The 17,767-nt window shown below is 43.0% G+C and overlaps 3 protein-coding genes across 3 annotated transcripts; all 3 read left to right on the top strand.

Moving 5' to 3' along the window:
• Positions 1 to 781: 781 nt before the first annotated feature.
• Positions 782 to 2,668, top strand: LOC310793938 (C-type lectin domain family 4 member A-like; the record flags this gene model as incomplete). Its single annotated transcript, XM_083655824.1, has 6 exons — positions 782 to 995; positions 1,219 to 1,323; positions 1,431 to 1,529; positions 1,900 to 2,042; positions 2,311 to 2,414; positions 2,518 to 2,668. The coding sequence occupies 6 exons, from the start codon at positions 782 to 784 to the stop codon at positions 2,666 to 2,668; spliced, it is 816 nt and encodes a 271-aa protein (XP_083511950.1).
• A 1,752-nt stretch (positions 2,669 to 4,420) lies between these two features.
• Positions 4,421 to 7,919, top strand: LOC310793724 (CD209 antigen-like protein D). The gene is made up of 6 exons (XM_083655587.1): positions 4,421 to 4,566; positions 5,717 to 5,836; positions 5,943 to 6,074; positions 6,623 to 6,768; positions 6,968 to 7,071; positions 7,175 to 7,919. The coding sequence occupies exons 1-6, from the start codon at positions 4,467 to 4,469 to the stop codon at positions 7,323 to 7,325; spliced, it is 753 nt and encodes a 250-aa protein (XP_083511713.1). The 5' UTR covers positions 4,421 to 4,466; the 3' UTR covers positions 7,326 to 7,919.
• Positions 7,920 to 10,167: 2,248 nt separating this feature from the next.
• On the top strand, positions 10,168 to 17,095 carry LOC310794256 (protein NLRC3-like). The gene is made up of 9 exons (XM_083656214.1): positions 10,168 to 10,234; positions 11,125 to 11,241; positions 11,568 to 11,640; positions 11,822 to 12,053; positions 12,433 to 14,224; positions 14,394 to 14,567; positions 15,393 to 15,566; positions 15,747 to 15,793; positions 16,152 to 17,095. Exons 1-9 carry the CDS (start codon positions 10,170 to 10,172, stop codon positions 16,727 to 16,729), a joined length of 3,252 nt encoding a protein of 1,083 aa, XP_083512340.1. The 5' UTR covers positions 10,168 to 10,169; the 3' UTR covers positions 16,730 to 17,095.
• The last annotated feature ends 672 nt before the right edge of the window (positions 17,096 to 17,767 follow it).

Genomic DNA, 17,767 nt, shown 5'->3' with positions numbered 1-17,767 from the left:
GCCCCATCGCTGCCACACGCCACTACAACTCACCATTAATAACAAAAGTCTGGTGCCCTCTGCTGGCCATGATCATGGAGCATCAATAATAATATAAAAGAAATATAGAAACGTTACCCTATATAGAAGGAAAATATGAAGGTGCGTGTATGAATGCGTGTACGTGGTGCAACTGACCGCCAGGGTTCCTTGTCACTCGGAATCTTGGCGAGCCGCGTGACGTTTGTATTTGGGGCCAAACCCACATGATCCGAGGAGGTCAGAAGGTGACGTTTTTGGTGTTAATACTGGAGACGTACTGGGACGTGCACGAGCGCGACACTCCACAGTGTAAACACTGCCCCTGATGGTCATCTGGAATTGATAGAACCATAGTTACATGTGTAACTTTCATTTTGCAGTGAAGTGCCCCTTTAACTAGAGACTATCTTGCGATGGGATCCCACCAGCCACGACGCCTGCCTTCAAACGAATACCCTCTTTGCTGATAAAACAACTTCCTGTGCGCTGGGGGGTTACCTGGCTTAGCCACAGCACACATGCAAAAAAGAAAGAAAGAACAGAAAAAAAAGTCTAAGAGAGAAGTGGGGAGGAAGTGAGCAGAAACTGTTCTAGTATCTGCACAGAGACGCACGATACTGAATGGGGCAAGGAGACACGAGGCTTTATATTTGGTCTTTGGACCACAAAAAAATGACAAATTTTGTAGTTTATGAAGAAAAGAGCAGCAAACTGAAAACAAGTCCAGTATCTATCACGTATCTGATGATTGAGACAGAAGATGGAGATGTCTGAGTCCGTTCACATCTACGACAACGATGATCCTCCTGTGGAGAAAGAGGAGCGTCTACGAGAGAGGGAGGAGAGGGCCTTAATCACAGCTGGAGGGAGCGACGAGGTGGAGGAGAGGATAGTGGACATCTATGAAAGTGTAGACAACTATGGGGGTCGTGGCCCCAGATCAAATATGGAGAGCACACCAGATCAGCATCTAGGTGAGTAACACACACACACACACACACACACACACACACACACACACACACACACACACACACACACACACACACACACACACACACACACACACACACACACACACACACACACACACAATCACAGCATGCTGTGCATTTAACAGCAATACTCAGTAACTGTGTAACAGTCCCTCTGGTGCTTGTGTTACTAAAACATGGCCGGTCTGTCCTGTTCTTACAGGTGATGTTATCCAGCCAGTGAAGAAGTCCTGCAGGGTGACTGTAGTGTGTCTGCTGCTGATGTGTCTTCTCCTACTGGCTGCTCTTATAGGCATTGTGGTCCACTGTGAGGCATTCACTTCCTCTATTGCACAAGAGATTTGCACTCTTCAGCATTCATTTTGCATAATTCTTTGTACCTAAAGCTACCACTGTTTTTCATTTCCTGTGCAGATTCAAAAGTTGATGGCAGATTCGAAGAAATGCTCAACAAACTGCAGACTCTCAACAAGACCTGGACTGAAAACAGAAAGAATTATTGGTTTGAGCTCAGTGAGTCTGTCTATCCTATTCTGTGTGTGTGTGTGTGTGTGTGTGTGTGTGTGTGTGTGTGTGTGTGTGTGTGTGTGTGTGTGTGTGTGTGTGTGTGTGTGTGTGTGTATGTGTGTGTGTGTGTGTGTGTGTGTGTGTGTGTGTGTGTGCGTGTGCGTGCGTGCTTGTGTACGTGCGTGCATGCCTGCATATACGTGTTTGGTTGTGGGTGTGTGGGGTATGTGGGTGTGGGTGTTTGCATTTATGAATGATATGTATGTACAGACAGTACATGCATATGCACACACATGTACAGTACTGTACTGTACATTTGTGTTTATATGCATTGATGCTCTTATTTGCTGCTCTTAATATCCTTTCCCCCCTGCAGAGCATTTCTGTGAAGATGGATGTAAATCATTCAGCAACAGTTTTTACTACATTTCTACTGATCAAACGAGCTGGGAGGACAGCAGGCAGGACTGTCTACAGAGAGGAGCAGACCTGGTCATCATAAACAGCGAAGAAGAACAGGTGAAGGGAAATGTGGCAAAAATTACCCCCCCCCCCAAAAAAAAAGAAAAAAAAGAAAGAAAGAAAAAAAGTTGCTCTTTGATTGTAAATAATAATAATAATAATAATAATAATAATAATAATAATAATAATAATAATAATAATAATAATAATAATAATAATAATCTTTAGTGTGCATTTAGTTAGGGTTAAAACTGTCCCACATTCCACACTTTGAGTGCTTCACCAATCTGTGTTGATGTAATCTATCTTTTAAACAATTCAACAGAAATTCATCAATTCCTTGAACAAGATAATTTGGATTGGTTTGAGTGACAGGGAGCAGGATGGAGTCTGGAAATGGGTGGATGGTTCACTTCTGAACAGCACAGGGTAAGACATCCATTCTTCATCCTATTTAACAGTCAACAGGTTAGCCTGAAAATGCATTGTGCATCTTATTTTCCATCAGTTGACTATTTTCTCTTTTTAACAGGTTCTGGTACACAGGTCAGCCCAATGGATATTACAATGGTGAAAAGACGGACTGTGTCAACACACGTTCATCTAAAGAACTAAACAGCTGGGATGATGACGTTTGTGCATTTTCGCAATACTGGGTCTGTGAAAAAATGATTGACTCCTGACTCCTGTCAACCTAACTTGCTAGTAACAATAAACAAGTGACAGCAACAGATGTGACTGAGTGAAGAGATCATGTTTTGCCTACCTGACTGCTGGGGTCTTTTTTCCATTGCCAGAGGGATTAATCCACTTCATCTTTCAGCAGTCAGTATAACTTGGTGTAGTACTATTTACATTCATGCATGCTAAAGTCTGTGATACACTAGAAGACTTTGAAAATCTTAACAGATTATGAAAAGACTGGAGAGTTTACACTACAAGACTGTTTCATTAACATTTTTTTATCACGACTGAAAAAACTGACTGAAATACACTACACACCTGACTCAGACGAGGCAGTACTACAAGACTTTGAAATTTGAAATTCAAATATTGTTTGATATAATCTTTGTGGCTCCGACTGGCGTCGGGAGGCAGTTTACACTTGAAGACTAGAAATCTGGAGGCAGTTTACACTAACAGATTAGAAATATGTACCCAGTATACACTAACAGATTTTGCTGCCGACTGGCACAACAACTGCTGACAACAGCAACTGCAGACTAGAGTCAACAAAGACAGACTGAGCCCAACTGGAAATCCTGTGTAAAATCAGGGGGGGGGGGGGGGGAGTCTTGTAGTGTAAACTAGGCTTAAGATGTTGGCTCAGGCTGTTTACATCATGTGATGGTGGCACCAAGTTGTGGCTTCTTCTTCCCCCAAATGGGTTGTACTAGTATAACGCGTGCACATGGGCGATGCATGGTGGCTTGGAGGTGGAATGCAGCCTATTTATATTTATACAGTACACAACATCGCCCAGTTCGTTTGGAAAACTGTTTCTTATTTAGCCTATTTATCTAGTTAACATAAATAATACTAATTCTTGCATTGTAAAATGCATTATTTGAAAACAATAAGAAGTTACAGTATATTATAGAGACCCCCACAGGGGTTCTTGACTATGGGGGCCCAGACTCTCTATGGGGGCCAATTGAGCCCCCATTGGCCCCCCATAATTCAAACCATGTCTTTACACATTGTTGTGGTGGATAGTGTGGCTCGAGAGAAAAAGAAAGAAACCTAAACCAAAATAAATGTTGCCTTACAGTTTTCATCACAGTCAGTCTCGTTGGTCATGCAGTCTCTCCTCCCTGTTAGGCCACAGCACTTCATCAACATCCCACCTGTCGCCTTTCAAGATCCTTTTGACATGTCACAACCCTCAGCAGTCCCTCAACTGTGATGTCACAACCTGTCTGAAGTTACTCATCGTGCTGGCCTTCTCTGTTGTACAAGCACAATGCTCATTCGACATAGTGTTTTGCATGCAATGATTTACCCAATATACAACTGTTTCAATGCGAGAGGGTAAGGTGCATAGCCAATTGAGAAAAATCTGTTTTGACTGGCATATCATACCAATTGAGAATTGCATCTACATTATGACGTTTTAGTGTTTTGCATTTTGTGTGAACACAATGAGAAATGAAATAGTGTATTGGCCAATTGTGTTAAAGTGTTAGAGTTAGAGTGTTAGAGTTTCAGGAAATGCATCTAAGTGACTGAAGAAAAACTGTACCACATGTTGCTTCCGGTCAGCTGGGTGATTGGGTCAGCCACAGCACGCATGCAGGCTTCCTCCTCACTTCTAGAGAAGTGAGGAGGAAGATGCAGAGATGCACGATACTGAATTGATGAAGGAAACACGAGGCATTATTTGGACAGAAAATGACTTACTTTATAGTTTAGTATGAAGAAAAGAGCAACAAACTGAAGACACGTCTGGATATATCAAGTATCTGATGATTGAGACAGAAGATGGGAATGTCTGAGAGCGCTCAAACAATCACAATCTATACACACAACTCTGAGGGTCGTGACGATACAGCACGTACAGAGGATATATATCAGCAGCTAGGTGAGTAATTAACCAGAGTTGGGGTCCGTTACTCAAAAAAGTAATATATTACACATTACACATTACTTTCAAAAAAAGTAATGCCTTACTTTACTTGATTACTCCCTGGAGAAAGTAATTCGTTACACTACTCGTTACATTACTTTTGCGTTACTCCGTAACATCGCCTGAGATGCATTGTCACGTAATTTGCCAGTTAACAATACAACATTAATCCTTACATATATGCCCATATATTAGCACAAATATCTATCTAATAAGGTAGTTTGCAAAACTTTTCCTGTCTGATGGTGGCTGTCCGTTCCCTGCCATCTGTATTTTGCTCAATATGTTTCTGAAAAATGGCGATTTCATTCTACTGTTGAAACTGGCAACATTTCCTCTACCATGTACGAGGAGGCAACAAGCCTGTCCATCTCTGATTTTGATGTTACCTGGTGAAAAGAAAGCTTTTGCTGCTTGCTTGGGGTCGAGGCAGGCGACTCAGCTTGGGTCTGCAACCAGCTTTGTGTTAGCATGTTTCCACTGCAGATGCTTTGTCCAGGGGAACGTTTGCAGTGTCACATTCTTGTCCTTCCGCGCAACAAAAACTTGTTGTAGAAGACGGCGCTTTTTGGCAGATTGCTGGCAGACTATTACTGGCAGACTATTACGGAACATACCGCACTGCCCCCACTTCCCCCTAGAACACGTTGTATTTGGGTATTTACAGACCCCATCGCTGCATGTGGGTTTCTCTTATGGTTTACGTTTACATTTAATTTAATTTAATTTAATTTTGTACAATATTCAGATATTCCAGAATTGCATGTTGTGTTAAAATACATATTATTTATATCTAACACTCTTTAGCCTGATTTAATTGTAAAACGGAGTGTAAAAAGTTATGCAAAGCCTTCTGGGAAATTTAACCCGTGGAAGAGGAAAGTGGGCGGAGTTCCCGTTACGGTGCAGTAGTGCCTTACACTACTCGTTACTGACAAAAGTACCGTAATGTGATTACAGTAACGCGTTACCCCCAACTCTGTAATTAACACACACAGATGCACGCACGCACGCACACACACACAGACACACACACACACACAAGCTGTGTAACTCTCTGGTCGGTGTGTTACTAAAACATGGCTGGTCTGTCTTGTTCTTACAGGTAATGTTATCCAGCCAGTGAAGAAGCCCTGCAGGGTGACTGTAGTGTATCTGCTGCTGCTGCTGCTGATGTGTCTTCTCCTAATGGCTGCTCTTACTCTTATAGGCCTTGGGGTCCACTGTGAGGCATCACTTCCTCTATCACACAAGATATTTACACTCTTCAGCATCCATTTTGCATATTTGTTTCGACCTAAGTCTACCACTGTTTTGGATTTCCTGTGCAGATTCAAAAGCTGATGGCAGATTAGAAGAAACACTCGACAAACTGCAGACCCTCAACAAGACCTGGGCTGAAAACACAAAGACCCTCAACAAGACCTGGACTGAAAACAGGAAGAAGTATTTGTTTGAGCTCAGTGAGTCTGTCTATATCCTATTCTGTGTGTGTGTGTGTGTGTGTGTGTGTGTGTGTGTGTGTGTGTGTGTGTGTGTGTGTGTGTGTGTGTGTGTGTGTGTGTGTGTGTGTGTGTGTGTGTGTGTGTGTGTGTGTGTGTGCGCGTGCTTGTGTGCGTGCATGTCTATATATGGGTGGGTGGGTGGATGATTGGTTGTGGGTGTGTGAGGGGGGTATGTGGGTGTGGGTGTTTGCATTTGATTTATGAATGACATGTGTGTGTGTGTGTGTGTGTGTGTGTGTGTGTGTGTGTGTGTGTGTGTGTGTGTGTGTGTGTGTGTGTGTGTGTGTGTGTGTGTGCGCGCGTGCGTGCGTGCGTGCTTGTGTGCGTGCGTGCGTGCGTGCGTATACGTGGGTGGGTGGGTGGGTGATTGGTTGTTGTGTTGTGGTTGGTTGTGACATGTATGTACTGACAGTACATATGCACACACATGTACAGTACTCTACTGTACATTTGTGTGCATATGCATTCATGCTCTTATTTGCTGCTCTGCTCCTCTCCTCCTGCAGAGCATTTCTGTGAAGATGGAGGATGTAGATCATTCAGCAACAGTTTTTACTACATTTCTACTGATCGAACGAGCTGGGAGGACAGCAGACTGGACTGTCTACAGAGAGGAGCACACCTGGTCATCATAAACAGCAAAGAAGAACAGGTCAAGGGAAATGTGGCTAAACTTACCTCCCCCCCCCCCCCCCCCCCCACCCCCCGAAATTGATGTTTGATTTTAAATAAGAATAATAACAACAATAATAATCTTTAGTGTGCATTTAGTTGCGTTAAAACTGTCACATTCCACACTTGAGTGCTTCACAAGTGTGTTGATGTAATTTGTCTTTTAATCAATTCAACAGAAATTCATCAATTCCTTGAACAAGATAATTTGGATTGGTTTGAGTGACAGGGATGAGGAGGGAGTCTGGAAATGGGTGGATGGTTCACTTCTGAACAGCACAGGGTAAGAAATCCATTCTTCAGTCCTATTTAACAGTCAACAGGTTGGCCTAAAATGCATTGTGCATCTTATTTTCCATCAGTTGACTATTTTCTCTTTTTAACAGGTTCTGGTACACAGGTGAGCCCAGTGGATATGACAATGGTGAAAAGACGGACTGTGTCAACACACGTTCGCCTAAAGAACTAAACAGTTGGGTTGATGACGTTTGTGCATTTTCGCAATACTGGGTCTGTGAAAAAATGATTGACTCCTAATGATGTGTCATCTCAAATGAAAACATATTGTGACTTTACACCCCACACCAAGATTGTCATTGGCCGGGTTTCCCAAAAGCTTCTTAGCGCTAAGAAGCTTCTTAGACCCCTCCCGTGGAGCCTTAAGAAGGGTCTAAGAAGCTTCTTAGCGCTAAGAAGCTTTTGGGAAACCCGGCCATTGTCATTCAGACAGAGAACATGAAATGCTCCTTTTAAGGCATTGTCTTTTATTGTTTGTAAAGCACTTTGTAATCTTTTTGTCATAGCTTCAGAATAAGAATGGCTGATGGGACCAAGAACAGTATTTGCTAAGCAGCCAGTAGATGTGTAGATTTAGCATCCTCTTTTCTGCAGTCTCAGCTCAAGACTTTGAGTGATTTTTGTTATCAAGACTAATGGCAAGACTAGACTGTGTAAAACATCCTGCCCGAGGAACTTAGATAAGCTACTATTATCTTTCAAATCTTTCATTGACCTACTTTCGTTTTACATGTTTTAGATTTTATCGTTCTTATTTTTAACCACCTTTTGCCATGTGCTTAGCAATTTTACTTTACTCCTTTATATATTTTACAATTCTTTATGTTTTGCCTTGTGTACATTGCAAATATCTGCTTTCAAGAAAGAACAAGAGAAGTGCTGTCTCAATAAAATGTATTTTTGCCAAATTATTCTGTATGGATTGAGAAATATATACAGTATATTTTTAGAAACACACTAGATTGCCTAAAATCCCTGTGCACCACCATATATTATTGGATGCTGAATAGCCCGTCAATAGTTGATTCAGTTTTCTCACAGCTCGGTCTTTTACAGTCAAAATCTAATCTAATCTAATAAATCTAATCTAATCTAATCTCCAGTTCTGAATCCATGAGAACAACCAGTCTTCATTTAATCAAGCGAAATGCTTTTACTCAAAGTCCGTTTTAAACAGCATATTCTGAGCATGGGCAACTTCAGCGGAAGTCTCACTTGATTGTGCAAATGACATGGGAACTCTAAATAGATTGATTAATTTACAATTTCTAATTTATTTATGAATGCATGTATTGGTTTTCAAATGAAGAACACATGTTGCTGATCTACAGTGCCGCTTTAAGCGCTTTACCCCACACCCACAATGAGTCTTTCCTGTTAAAACAGCTTCCTGTGAGATAAGTGATTGGGTCAGCCACATCACCCAGGGAGGGAAAAAGTCTCACATCTAGACAAGTGGGGAAAATAAGTGCAGAGAAACTTATGTATCTGCACGACGCATGATACTCAATCAAGGAAATAGAAGGCTTTATTTGCACATAGATCACCAAAAAAGACCTGCTGTAAGGCTACAGTGCTCACTGTCACCTGTGAGATAAGTGATTGGGTCAGCCACATCACCCAGGGAGGGAAAAAGTCTCACATCTAGACAAGTGGGGAAAATAAGTGCAGAGAAACTTATGTATCTGCACGACGCATGATACTCAATCAAGGAAATAGAAGGCTTTATTTGCACATAGATCACCAAAAAAGACCTGCTGTAAGGCTACAGTGCTCACTGTCACCCTGCTGCCTACAGGGAGATTTGTGATCAAATCTGCATCCATGCATCATGCTGAGGCTAATGTGCTCCATCTAGTGGACACATAGCAGAACTAGCCTACTTCACCTGAGCTGTGCTTTGCCACAGGTTGGCAACAGGTTTGACTGGTCCGATGTCATACAGTTTCTAGAGTGAAGTTATGAGGATGTGACCGCAGCCGCAGATCAACAGACTGACTGGCGAAGGAGAATAAGCACCGTCTTCTCTCTCAATGTTTCCTCTACAGATGAAGGTGGAAATTATCTTTGACTTGATGTGGTTGTGAGTTCACCAGGTAACGATCCTGCAGGGAACACATGTTTGATGAATAGGCTGTTTCATCGTGTTGTATAACAGTAGAGCAGACTTGCCTGAGATGCTGGTGATATGGGTTTTCAAAATGTCTATTTGATGCTTGCAGATATAAATATTCATTAGAAGAAAGAACAACATATCTGTCTGACTTTCAAGACCAATGATATGAGAATGATTTAATGTATCAATTACTTTTAGTGGTTGCCATGCAGCTAGACTGAGCACCAGGCCAGCTCTCAGCTTGTAAAAAAAAAAGAGGCAGGAACTGGTCAGACAGCCCAGATCAGCTTGAATGACATGCATTTTTCTTGCCTGGTTCAAACCTTCAGACCCCACTCCACCGAGTTGAGTTTTGTGTAACGACTCGACATTTCAGTCTCATATCAGGCTAGCATTCACTGTTAATAGGCTACTTCACAAGTGTGCAAAACACACACACGACTACCAGTACCAATACTGAGATGCACTTTGTTTCATTCAAACCACTTTAATAACATCTCGATTGTCCTAGAGGCTTAAAAGTCCTGTAGCTACCTGCACAGTCGATCTATGTGATTGAAAGAGCAGTTGTTTTTCAATATTTTCTACACTTAATGTATACGTAACATGACATAATGTATACGTCACATGACATACGATGAAATCACATGAGGCTTTCTGTAATGGAAACATGTTGAATCTACCTATGTGTTTGTGTAAAGGTGTTCGCTCTGCTATGAGTCAGTCTGAGGAGAGAGATGAGGGGCTCCCTCTCTCTAAAACCACTCTGTCTGGGGAACATGACAGCAGGACCACAGCTAAGAGGTAAGATGAGGAACTCTAACTGTCCATGGCTGTTCTCCATCTCAGGGCTCAGAGGTGACATCATTAACCCATCATTATTCAGAGTAAAAGCCCTGTTGTCTCTGTTGTGTTGAAGCCCAGTCCAGCAGGAGAGACCAGACTCCCCTGCACCCAGCCGTGTGTCCATGAAGAGTGACCAGTCAATGTTGGACCCTATCAAATTTCAAGATAAACACCTTTCTGAAAAAAAGTAGGTCATTATTTCCCTGTATGTTTAATAATTCCATCATTATTCAGAGTAAAAGCGCTGTAGCTGGTGTGTTGAAACCCAGTACAGCAGGAGAGACCAGACTCATGTACCCAGCTGTGTGTCCATGAAGAGTGATGCGTCCCAAGGATTTATTTTTTAATTTTAACGAACAGTATTTATCAGGCAAAAAGTCAGATATTATTTGCATTAAAATATGTGACATTGTAATTTTTTTTTTAACAATTACTCTATTTATCCAGAAGGGTTTTACTTTGCATACATGCTCTTGCAGCATTGCTCTGTCTCACATTACAGATAGCTGCATGTTCAGTAGTCTTCTGCACAGTCTTCTGCTGTTGGTCACTGAGCAGCACCCCCAGAGCAATCTGGGGGGTCTAGATCCTTAATTGCTCAAGCTAATTTTTGGTAGTTGCACAGTGTGGGCAAATAGTTAACAGTGTCTTTCAAAGTTGGTACTGGAATTCAAACTGGCAAACCGCTGGTCAAAACCTGGCTTCAAGGTTCAAGGTTCAAGGGGCAATTTGTGAAGCAGCCAGTAGAAGCATAAAAAACAACAAATAATTAAACAAACAGCAACAACAAATGACAGCAGTTACAATGAAAATCACATGGGGCTATTTAGGAAGCCAATGGAATCAGGAACAAATTAGTTTTTGTGCCTGTTAGTTCTGCATTTTGTATCTGCGACCGGACGGGAGCAGCTCAAACTCTGGGGTCAGAGGGTGGCTAGGGTCGGCCAAGGTCCTAGCTTTGTAGGCTATGGAGGTCGTTTAGAGCTATGAAAGTCGTTTAGAGTGTTGTGAGCAATTTTGCTGCACACCTTCACAATACTTCTACTGCCACTGCCCCCCTGTTTTATCCATCCTTAGCAGGATACAACAGGAGAGAGCAGACTCCCCTGTACCTAGCTGTGTGTCCATGAAGAGTGACTGGTGTATGGAGCCTCCTCTTGCGTTCAAAGATGGACAGCACCCTATTGAGCAAAGGTAATTGAAAACAGATGCATTTGTTATTACAATATTTGATTCTACTGAACAGAGGGAAAAATTCATGATAATGTTGATTTAGTTTCTTCTCCCAAAAATCACAAAATCACATCATTTGGATCCATCATGAACAACATCCATCATGAACTGTAAGTGTGTGTGTGTGTGTGTGTGTGTGTGTGTGTGTGTGTGTGTGTGTGTGTGTGTGTGTGTGTGTGTGTGTGTGTGTGTGTGTGTGAGAGAGAGAGAGTGAGAGAGAGAGAGAGAGAGAGAGAGAAAGAGAGAGAGCGACATTGACTTATACTAATACATAACGTTGTCTCCAGAGTTCAGAGGTCAGAGGTTCCCAGTGGTCAGTCTGTCCAGGAGCTTCAAACAGACCTGGACTCCATATTTATGGTGTGTAAATGTACAGCACCACTTTACATTTTACTTTACAGCTACAAATGAACAAAACAACCGCTCTGGTGGTAACAGTCTTCAAGCTGCACTCTTGCAGTGGGCTTTCAGTCTATGCCGGATGGACCTGATGTTCATGGTTTTAGTAAGAAAATTGAATTCAAATACTATTCTGTTCCAGCTGCTTGAGGAGAACATTGTCACATTTGTGAAGAATGAGCTGAAGAGATTCCAGAGTGTTCTGAGTCCAGGTGACCCAGAATGCTTAGAGAGGCAGAGGGAGGACGAGGAGGTGGTGGATGGGGAGGAGGAAGAGCAGAGGAGGAGCAGCAGCAGGGAAGCTATTCTGCAGATCACACTGCACTTCCTGAGGAGAATGAACCTGGAGGAGCTGGCTGACTCTCTGCAGAGAAGTAAGACGCTTTTACTGTAATAGGTTTAACATGATGGAGAGGGAATGGTGGGAGATGGATTTCCAAACTGCTGTAAATCTAAACATTTAACAAATGATTTAGTTCACAATTTTAAAGGTAAATGAGCACAATCTCTCTGGATAATCTGGTGAAATTATGAATTTGTTAATGTGAACACAGTGGTGCACACTGGGAAACAAAACAGCACGACACCAGTTACCTTTCGCACTGAGCTGCACATACTGTACAGCCAGGAGCTGTTTGTGCAGTCACAGTGATGAGCTGAAGAGATGCCATGGAGTGGATACATGACCAGGAAATATTCACATTTCTCATGTTTACCAAAGAATCTGCTCATTAGTGGTATTTGTTCTTTCAGAAACTCCTGCTGCGTGTCAACATCAACTCAAATCAAGTCTGATGGAAAGGTTTCAGTGTGTGTTTGAGGGCATTGCTAAAGCAGGAAACCCAACACTTCTGAATCAGACCTACACAGAGCACTACCTCACAGAGGGAGGGAGCGGAGAGGTCAATGATGAACATGAGGTCAGACAGATTGAAGCAGGATCCAGGAATCCAGTGGGACCAGAAACAACAATCCCATGTGAAGACATCTTTAAATCCTTGCCTGGAAGAGACCAACCAATCAGAACAGTGATGACAAAGGGAGTGGCTGGCATTGGGAAAACAGTCTTAACACAGAAGTTCACTCTAGACTGGGCTGAAGACAAAGCCAACCACGATATACAGTTCATATTCCCATTCACTTTCCGAGAGCTGAATCTGCTGGAAGGGAAAAAGTTCAGCTTGGTGGAACTTCTACATCACTTCTTTACTGAGATCAAAGAAGCAGGAATCTGCAGCTTTGACAAGTTCCAGGTTGTGTTGATCTTTGATGGTCTGGATGAGTGTCGACTTCCTCTAGACTTCAAGAACAATGAGATCCTGACTGATGTTACAGAGTCAACCTCAGTGGATGTGCTGCTGACAAACCTCATCAAGGGGAAACTGCTTCCTGCTGCTCGCCTCTGGATGACTACACGACCTGCAGCAGCCAATCAGATCCCTCCTGAGTGTGTTGATGTGGTGACAGAAGTGAGAGGCTTCACTGACCGCCAGAAGGAGGAATACTTCAGGAAGAGATTCAGATATGAGCAGCAGGCCAGAAGAATCATCTCCCACATCAAGACTTCACGAACCCTCCACATCATGTGTCACATCCCAGTCTTCTGCTGGATCACTGCTACAGTTCTGGACCATGTGTTGAGAACCAGTGAGAGAGGAGACCTGCCCAAGACCCTGACTGAGATGTACATCCACTTCCTGGTAGTTCAGTCCATCCAGGCAAACATCAAGTATCATGAGAGAGCTGAGACAGATCCACACTGGAATAGAGAGACCAGGATGATGATTCTCTCTCTGGGAAAACTGGCTTTTGAGCAGCTGGAGAAAGGCAACCTGATCTTCTATGAAGCAGACCTGACAGAGTGTGGCATTGATATCAGAGCAGCCTCGGTGTACTCAGGAGTGTTCACACAGATCTTTAAAGAGGAGCGTGGGCTCTACCAGGACAAGGTGTTCTGCTTTGTCCATCTGAGCATTCAAGAGTTTCTGGCTGCTGTCCATGTCATCGCCTCATTCATCGACTCTGATGTCAATCTGTTGTCAGAAGCACAATCAAAATCTCAGTTGTCGGTGATGGTATCAAAATTAAGTCACCTCTACCAGAGTGCTGTGGACAAGGCGTTACAGAGTCCAAATGGACACCTGGACTTGTTCCTCCGCTTCCTCCTGGGTCTTTCACTGGAGACCAATCAGACTCTCCTACGAGGCCTGCTGACACAGACAGGAAGTAGCTCACAGACCAATCAGAAAACAATCCAGTACATCAAGGAGAAGATCAGGGAGAATCCCTCTCCAGAGAGAAGCATCAATCTGTTCCACTGTCTGAATGAGCTGAATGACCATTCTCTAGTGGAGGAGATCCAACAGTACCTGAGATCAGGAAGTCTCTCTACAGATGGACTCTCCCCTGCTCAGTGGTCGGCTCTGGTCTTCATCTTACTATCATCAGAAGAAGAGCTGGATGTGTTTCACCTGAATAAATACTCTGCTTCAGAGGAGGCTCTTCTGAGGCTGCTGCCAGTGGTCAAAGCCTCCAATAAATCGGTGTAAGTGCAAAACCGGATAGATTCAATATACAGTATGTTGTGAAGATAGAAAAAATAAATAAACCAATAAATCGGTGTAAGCGCAAAACTGGATAGATTCAATATACAGTATGTTGTGAAGATAGAAAAAAAGTATGTTCAATGTTTTTCATCACTAATTCTCCTTCAGGCTGAGCGGCTGTCAGCTGTCAGAGAGAAGTTGTGAAGCTCTGGTCTCAGTTCTCAGCTCCCAGTCATCTAGCCTGAGAGAGTTGGACCTGAGTAACAATGATTTGCAGGATTCTGGCGTGAAGCTGCTGACTGCTGGACTGGGGAGTCCACACTGTAGACTGGAAACCCTCAGGTCAGAATAAATGTTACTGGTCAACATACTCTTTAAATTCTGCTTCACATGCTGTCAGTGAAAATAGCTGACCTCTCGTTTTCCTGCTGATGTGATTTTTGAAACCAGCTGAGAAAGCAACATTAAGATAAGATAAGTTTATTGTCCATTCAATTTACATATAATGGAAAATTTTCTTTTTCTTTGGCAGTCTGACAACATAATAAAAACAGACAGTACAGTGCCCAGTATAAAAACAGACAGTACACAGTACACAGCAGTGCTCATACACTATGGGGGGTATGTCATTTAGGATTGTCATGGCAGAGGGCACTTTTGTACCCATTTTCACCAATTCAGCTTTAAGTTTCTATTCTCTGTGAGAATATTTCATTATTTCGTCTTGGGCCAAGAACTGAGATGAAAACACAAACATGATCCTTGGGTCAACTGTTAACATTGGAGACGATTAGAGTTTCTGCATTATCATAATTTCAGAGCAGTGTAGCCTAATATGGGAAAATCCAGCATGTTGTGCTTTTTAAACAAGTAGTTTATGCTGGAAGCTTCAATCTCTTTCTCTGAAAACCTGTACAAAATCATCTAGAGTGAACAAACTATTAATACTGGATTATATGGATGAAAATGTTATGACAATTTAAAAAAATGTGTGTGTGTGTGTGTGTGTGTGTGTGCGTGTGTGTGTGTGTGTGTGTGTGTGTGTGTGCGTGCATGCGCGCGCGTGTGTGTGTGTGTGTGTGTGTGTGTGTGTGCGTGCATGTGCGCGCGCGCATGTGTGTGTGTGTGTGTGTGTGTGTGTGTGTGTGTGTGTGTGCGCGTGTGCAGGCTGTCAGGCTGTCTGCTCACAGAGGAAGGCTGTGCTTCTCTGGCCTCAGCTCTGAACTCCAACCCCTCCCATCTGCAAGACCTGGACCTGAGCTACAATCATCCAGGGGCATCAGGAGGGAATCTTCTCTCTGCTGGACTGGTGGATCCACGCTGGAGACTGGACTCTCTCAGGTATGGAGAGGCAATATCTGCTAGAAGGCTGAGAGTCACACACATTTTCTCTGTCACACTGAGAATGTGAGGACTAGTGTTTTATGTTTAATGGTGGATATGAAGGGAAGGTTATTAAAATGATGTCCATGTTTCCATCCTCAAAGAGAATCTGCTGGTCTGACTTTGTTCATTCCCCAGTGTGGACCATGGTGGAGTACAGTGGTTGAAACCAGGTCTGAGGAAGTGTAAGTGTGTATTTAGTTTGAGTCCTAAAAACAAAGCAACACATATTCAACTACTGAGATAGAAAGTCCCTCTACTACACCACAGTATGTGACATCCACTCATTGATATCCTACAGTGAATCAGGATGGTGGGCGGCTGACATAATGAGATATCTGAGAAATTATTGAGCAAAGTGTCAATAAATCAATAACAGAACAGATGTATTAGATGAGAAACTCCCTGTATGTCTATGTGTGGCTGAACAGAATTAATTTCCACATGTGGACAATAAAGACTATAAATAATAAAGATTCTATTCTATTCTATTCTATTCTATTCTATTCTAAGCTGCTGTATTGTGTCTTGTTCTCTAATCAGATGCCTGTGAACTCACACTGGACCCAAACACAGCACAGATAAACCTCTTCCTGTCTGAAGACAACCGAAAGGTGACAGGAGTGAGAGAGGAGCAGCCATATCCTGATCACCCAGAGAGATTTGACTACTGGAAACAGTTGCTGTGTAGAAATGGTCTGACTGGTTGCTTTTACTGGGAGGTTGAGTGGAAAGGAAGGGTTGATGTAGGAGTGACCTATAGAGGAATCAGAAGGCGAGGAAGGGGTGAGGACTGCAGGTTTGGAGGGAATGAAAAGTCCTGGAGTCTGTACTGCTCTGATGACCGTTACTTTCTCTGGCACAATAACAGATCGTCAGCCATATGTTCCCCCCTCTCCTCTGACTCTAACAGAGTAGCAGTGTATCTGGACTGGCATGCTGGCTCTCTGTCCTTCTACAGTGTTTCCTCTGACACACTGATCCACATCCACACCTTCCACTCCACATTCACTGAACCACTCTACCCTGGGTTTGGGTTTAGGTTTGAGTCTGGGTTTGGTTCCTCAGTGTCTCTGTGTCAGATAGAGGAGGGAGAGAGAAACACTCACACTGCTGACTAAAGAGCTGGAATAGGAAATCTATGAGCTGATGAAGAGAAGCGCTGAGGTGGACCAGCTCTCACACACTGAAGACCACTTCTGCCTCCTTCAAAGCTTCCCATCCCTGAACACTCCTCCACACACCAAGGACTGGACAGAGGTCAGTGTCCATCGCTCATCTTATGTGGGGCCTGTGAGGAGAGCTGTGGCTCAGCTGGAGGAAACTCTCAGGAAAGAGATGAACAAGCTGTTTGAGGCTGAACTGAAGAAGTTCCAGCAGTTTGCAATGGATGTGACTCTGGATCCTGTTACAGCACATCATGCTCTCTTCCTGTCTGATGATGGGAAACGAGTAAATCATGGCGATGTAAAGATGAATCTCCCAGACAACCCAGAGAGATTTTCTTACTGTACCTTTGTGTTAGGGAAGCAGAGCTTCTCTTCAGGAAGATTTTACTAAGAGGTTCAGGTTAAAGGGAAAAAAATAGACAGGGACACGCACATCCAAAGCTAGGCCACACTGGGCCTGGGTGCTGGATCAAAAGGGTACTCACAGTACTCACAGTGCTAGTAGTAATGTTGTGGTTAATGAAGTCACCTCCAGGGATGTATTTGCATTCATATTTGTATTTGTTTTGGGCCTCTTCCAAACTCTACTTAACTACTTACTATAAAACAGAGCCCACAAACTACTCCCTTTTGGGTGGCATGTATAATAATTATTTTTGTCCTATTTGTCTACACTGTATATATATACTGTTAGAATCTTGGTACATTTGTGTCTAGAATAACCTACGTCTCTTATGTGTGTACATCTTTATTTTAACTTTTCTAATTACTAATTGCTGAACACCTGGTGATGTCATGTATATTGATACAGGTATTTAAGACGGCGTCTCTCTGCCACTTCAGAGAGCGTCTTGAGGAAGGGCCAGTGTGGCCCGAAACGTCGCGCTGTTTGCAAAATAAAAAAAACCTAACGGGAGCTCCTTTTGGTGTGCGGATTGTTCTTTTTTCACTCAGGTTAAAGGGAAGACTGACTGGAATTTAGGAGTGGCC

The sequence above is a fragment of the Poromitra crassiceps genome (genome assembly GCF_964638095.1).
Source record: "Poromitra crassiceps genome assembly, chromosome: 19".
Classification (NCBI taxonomy): domain Eukaryota; kingdom Metazoa; phylum Chordata; class Actinopteri; order Beryciformes; family Melamphaidae; genus Poromitra; species Poromitra crassiceps.
This window is presented reverse-complemented; position numbering and strand designations above follow the sequence as displayed.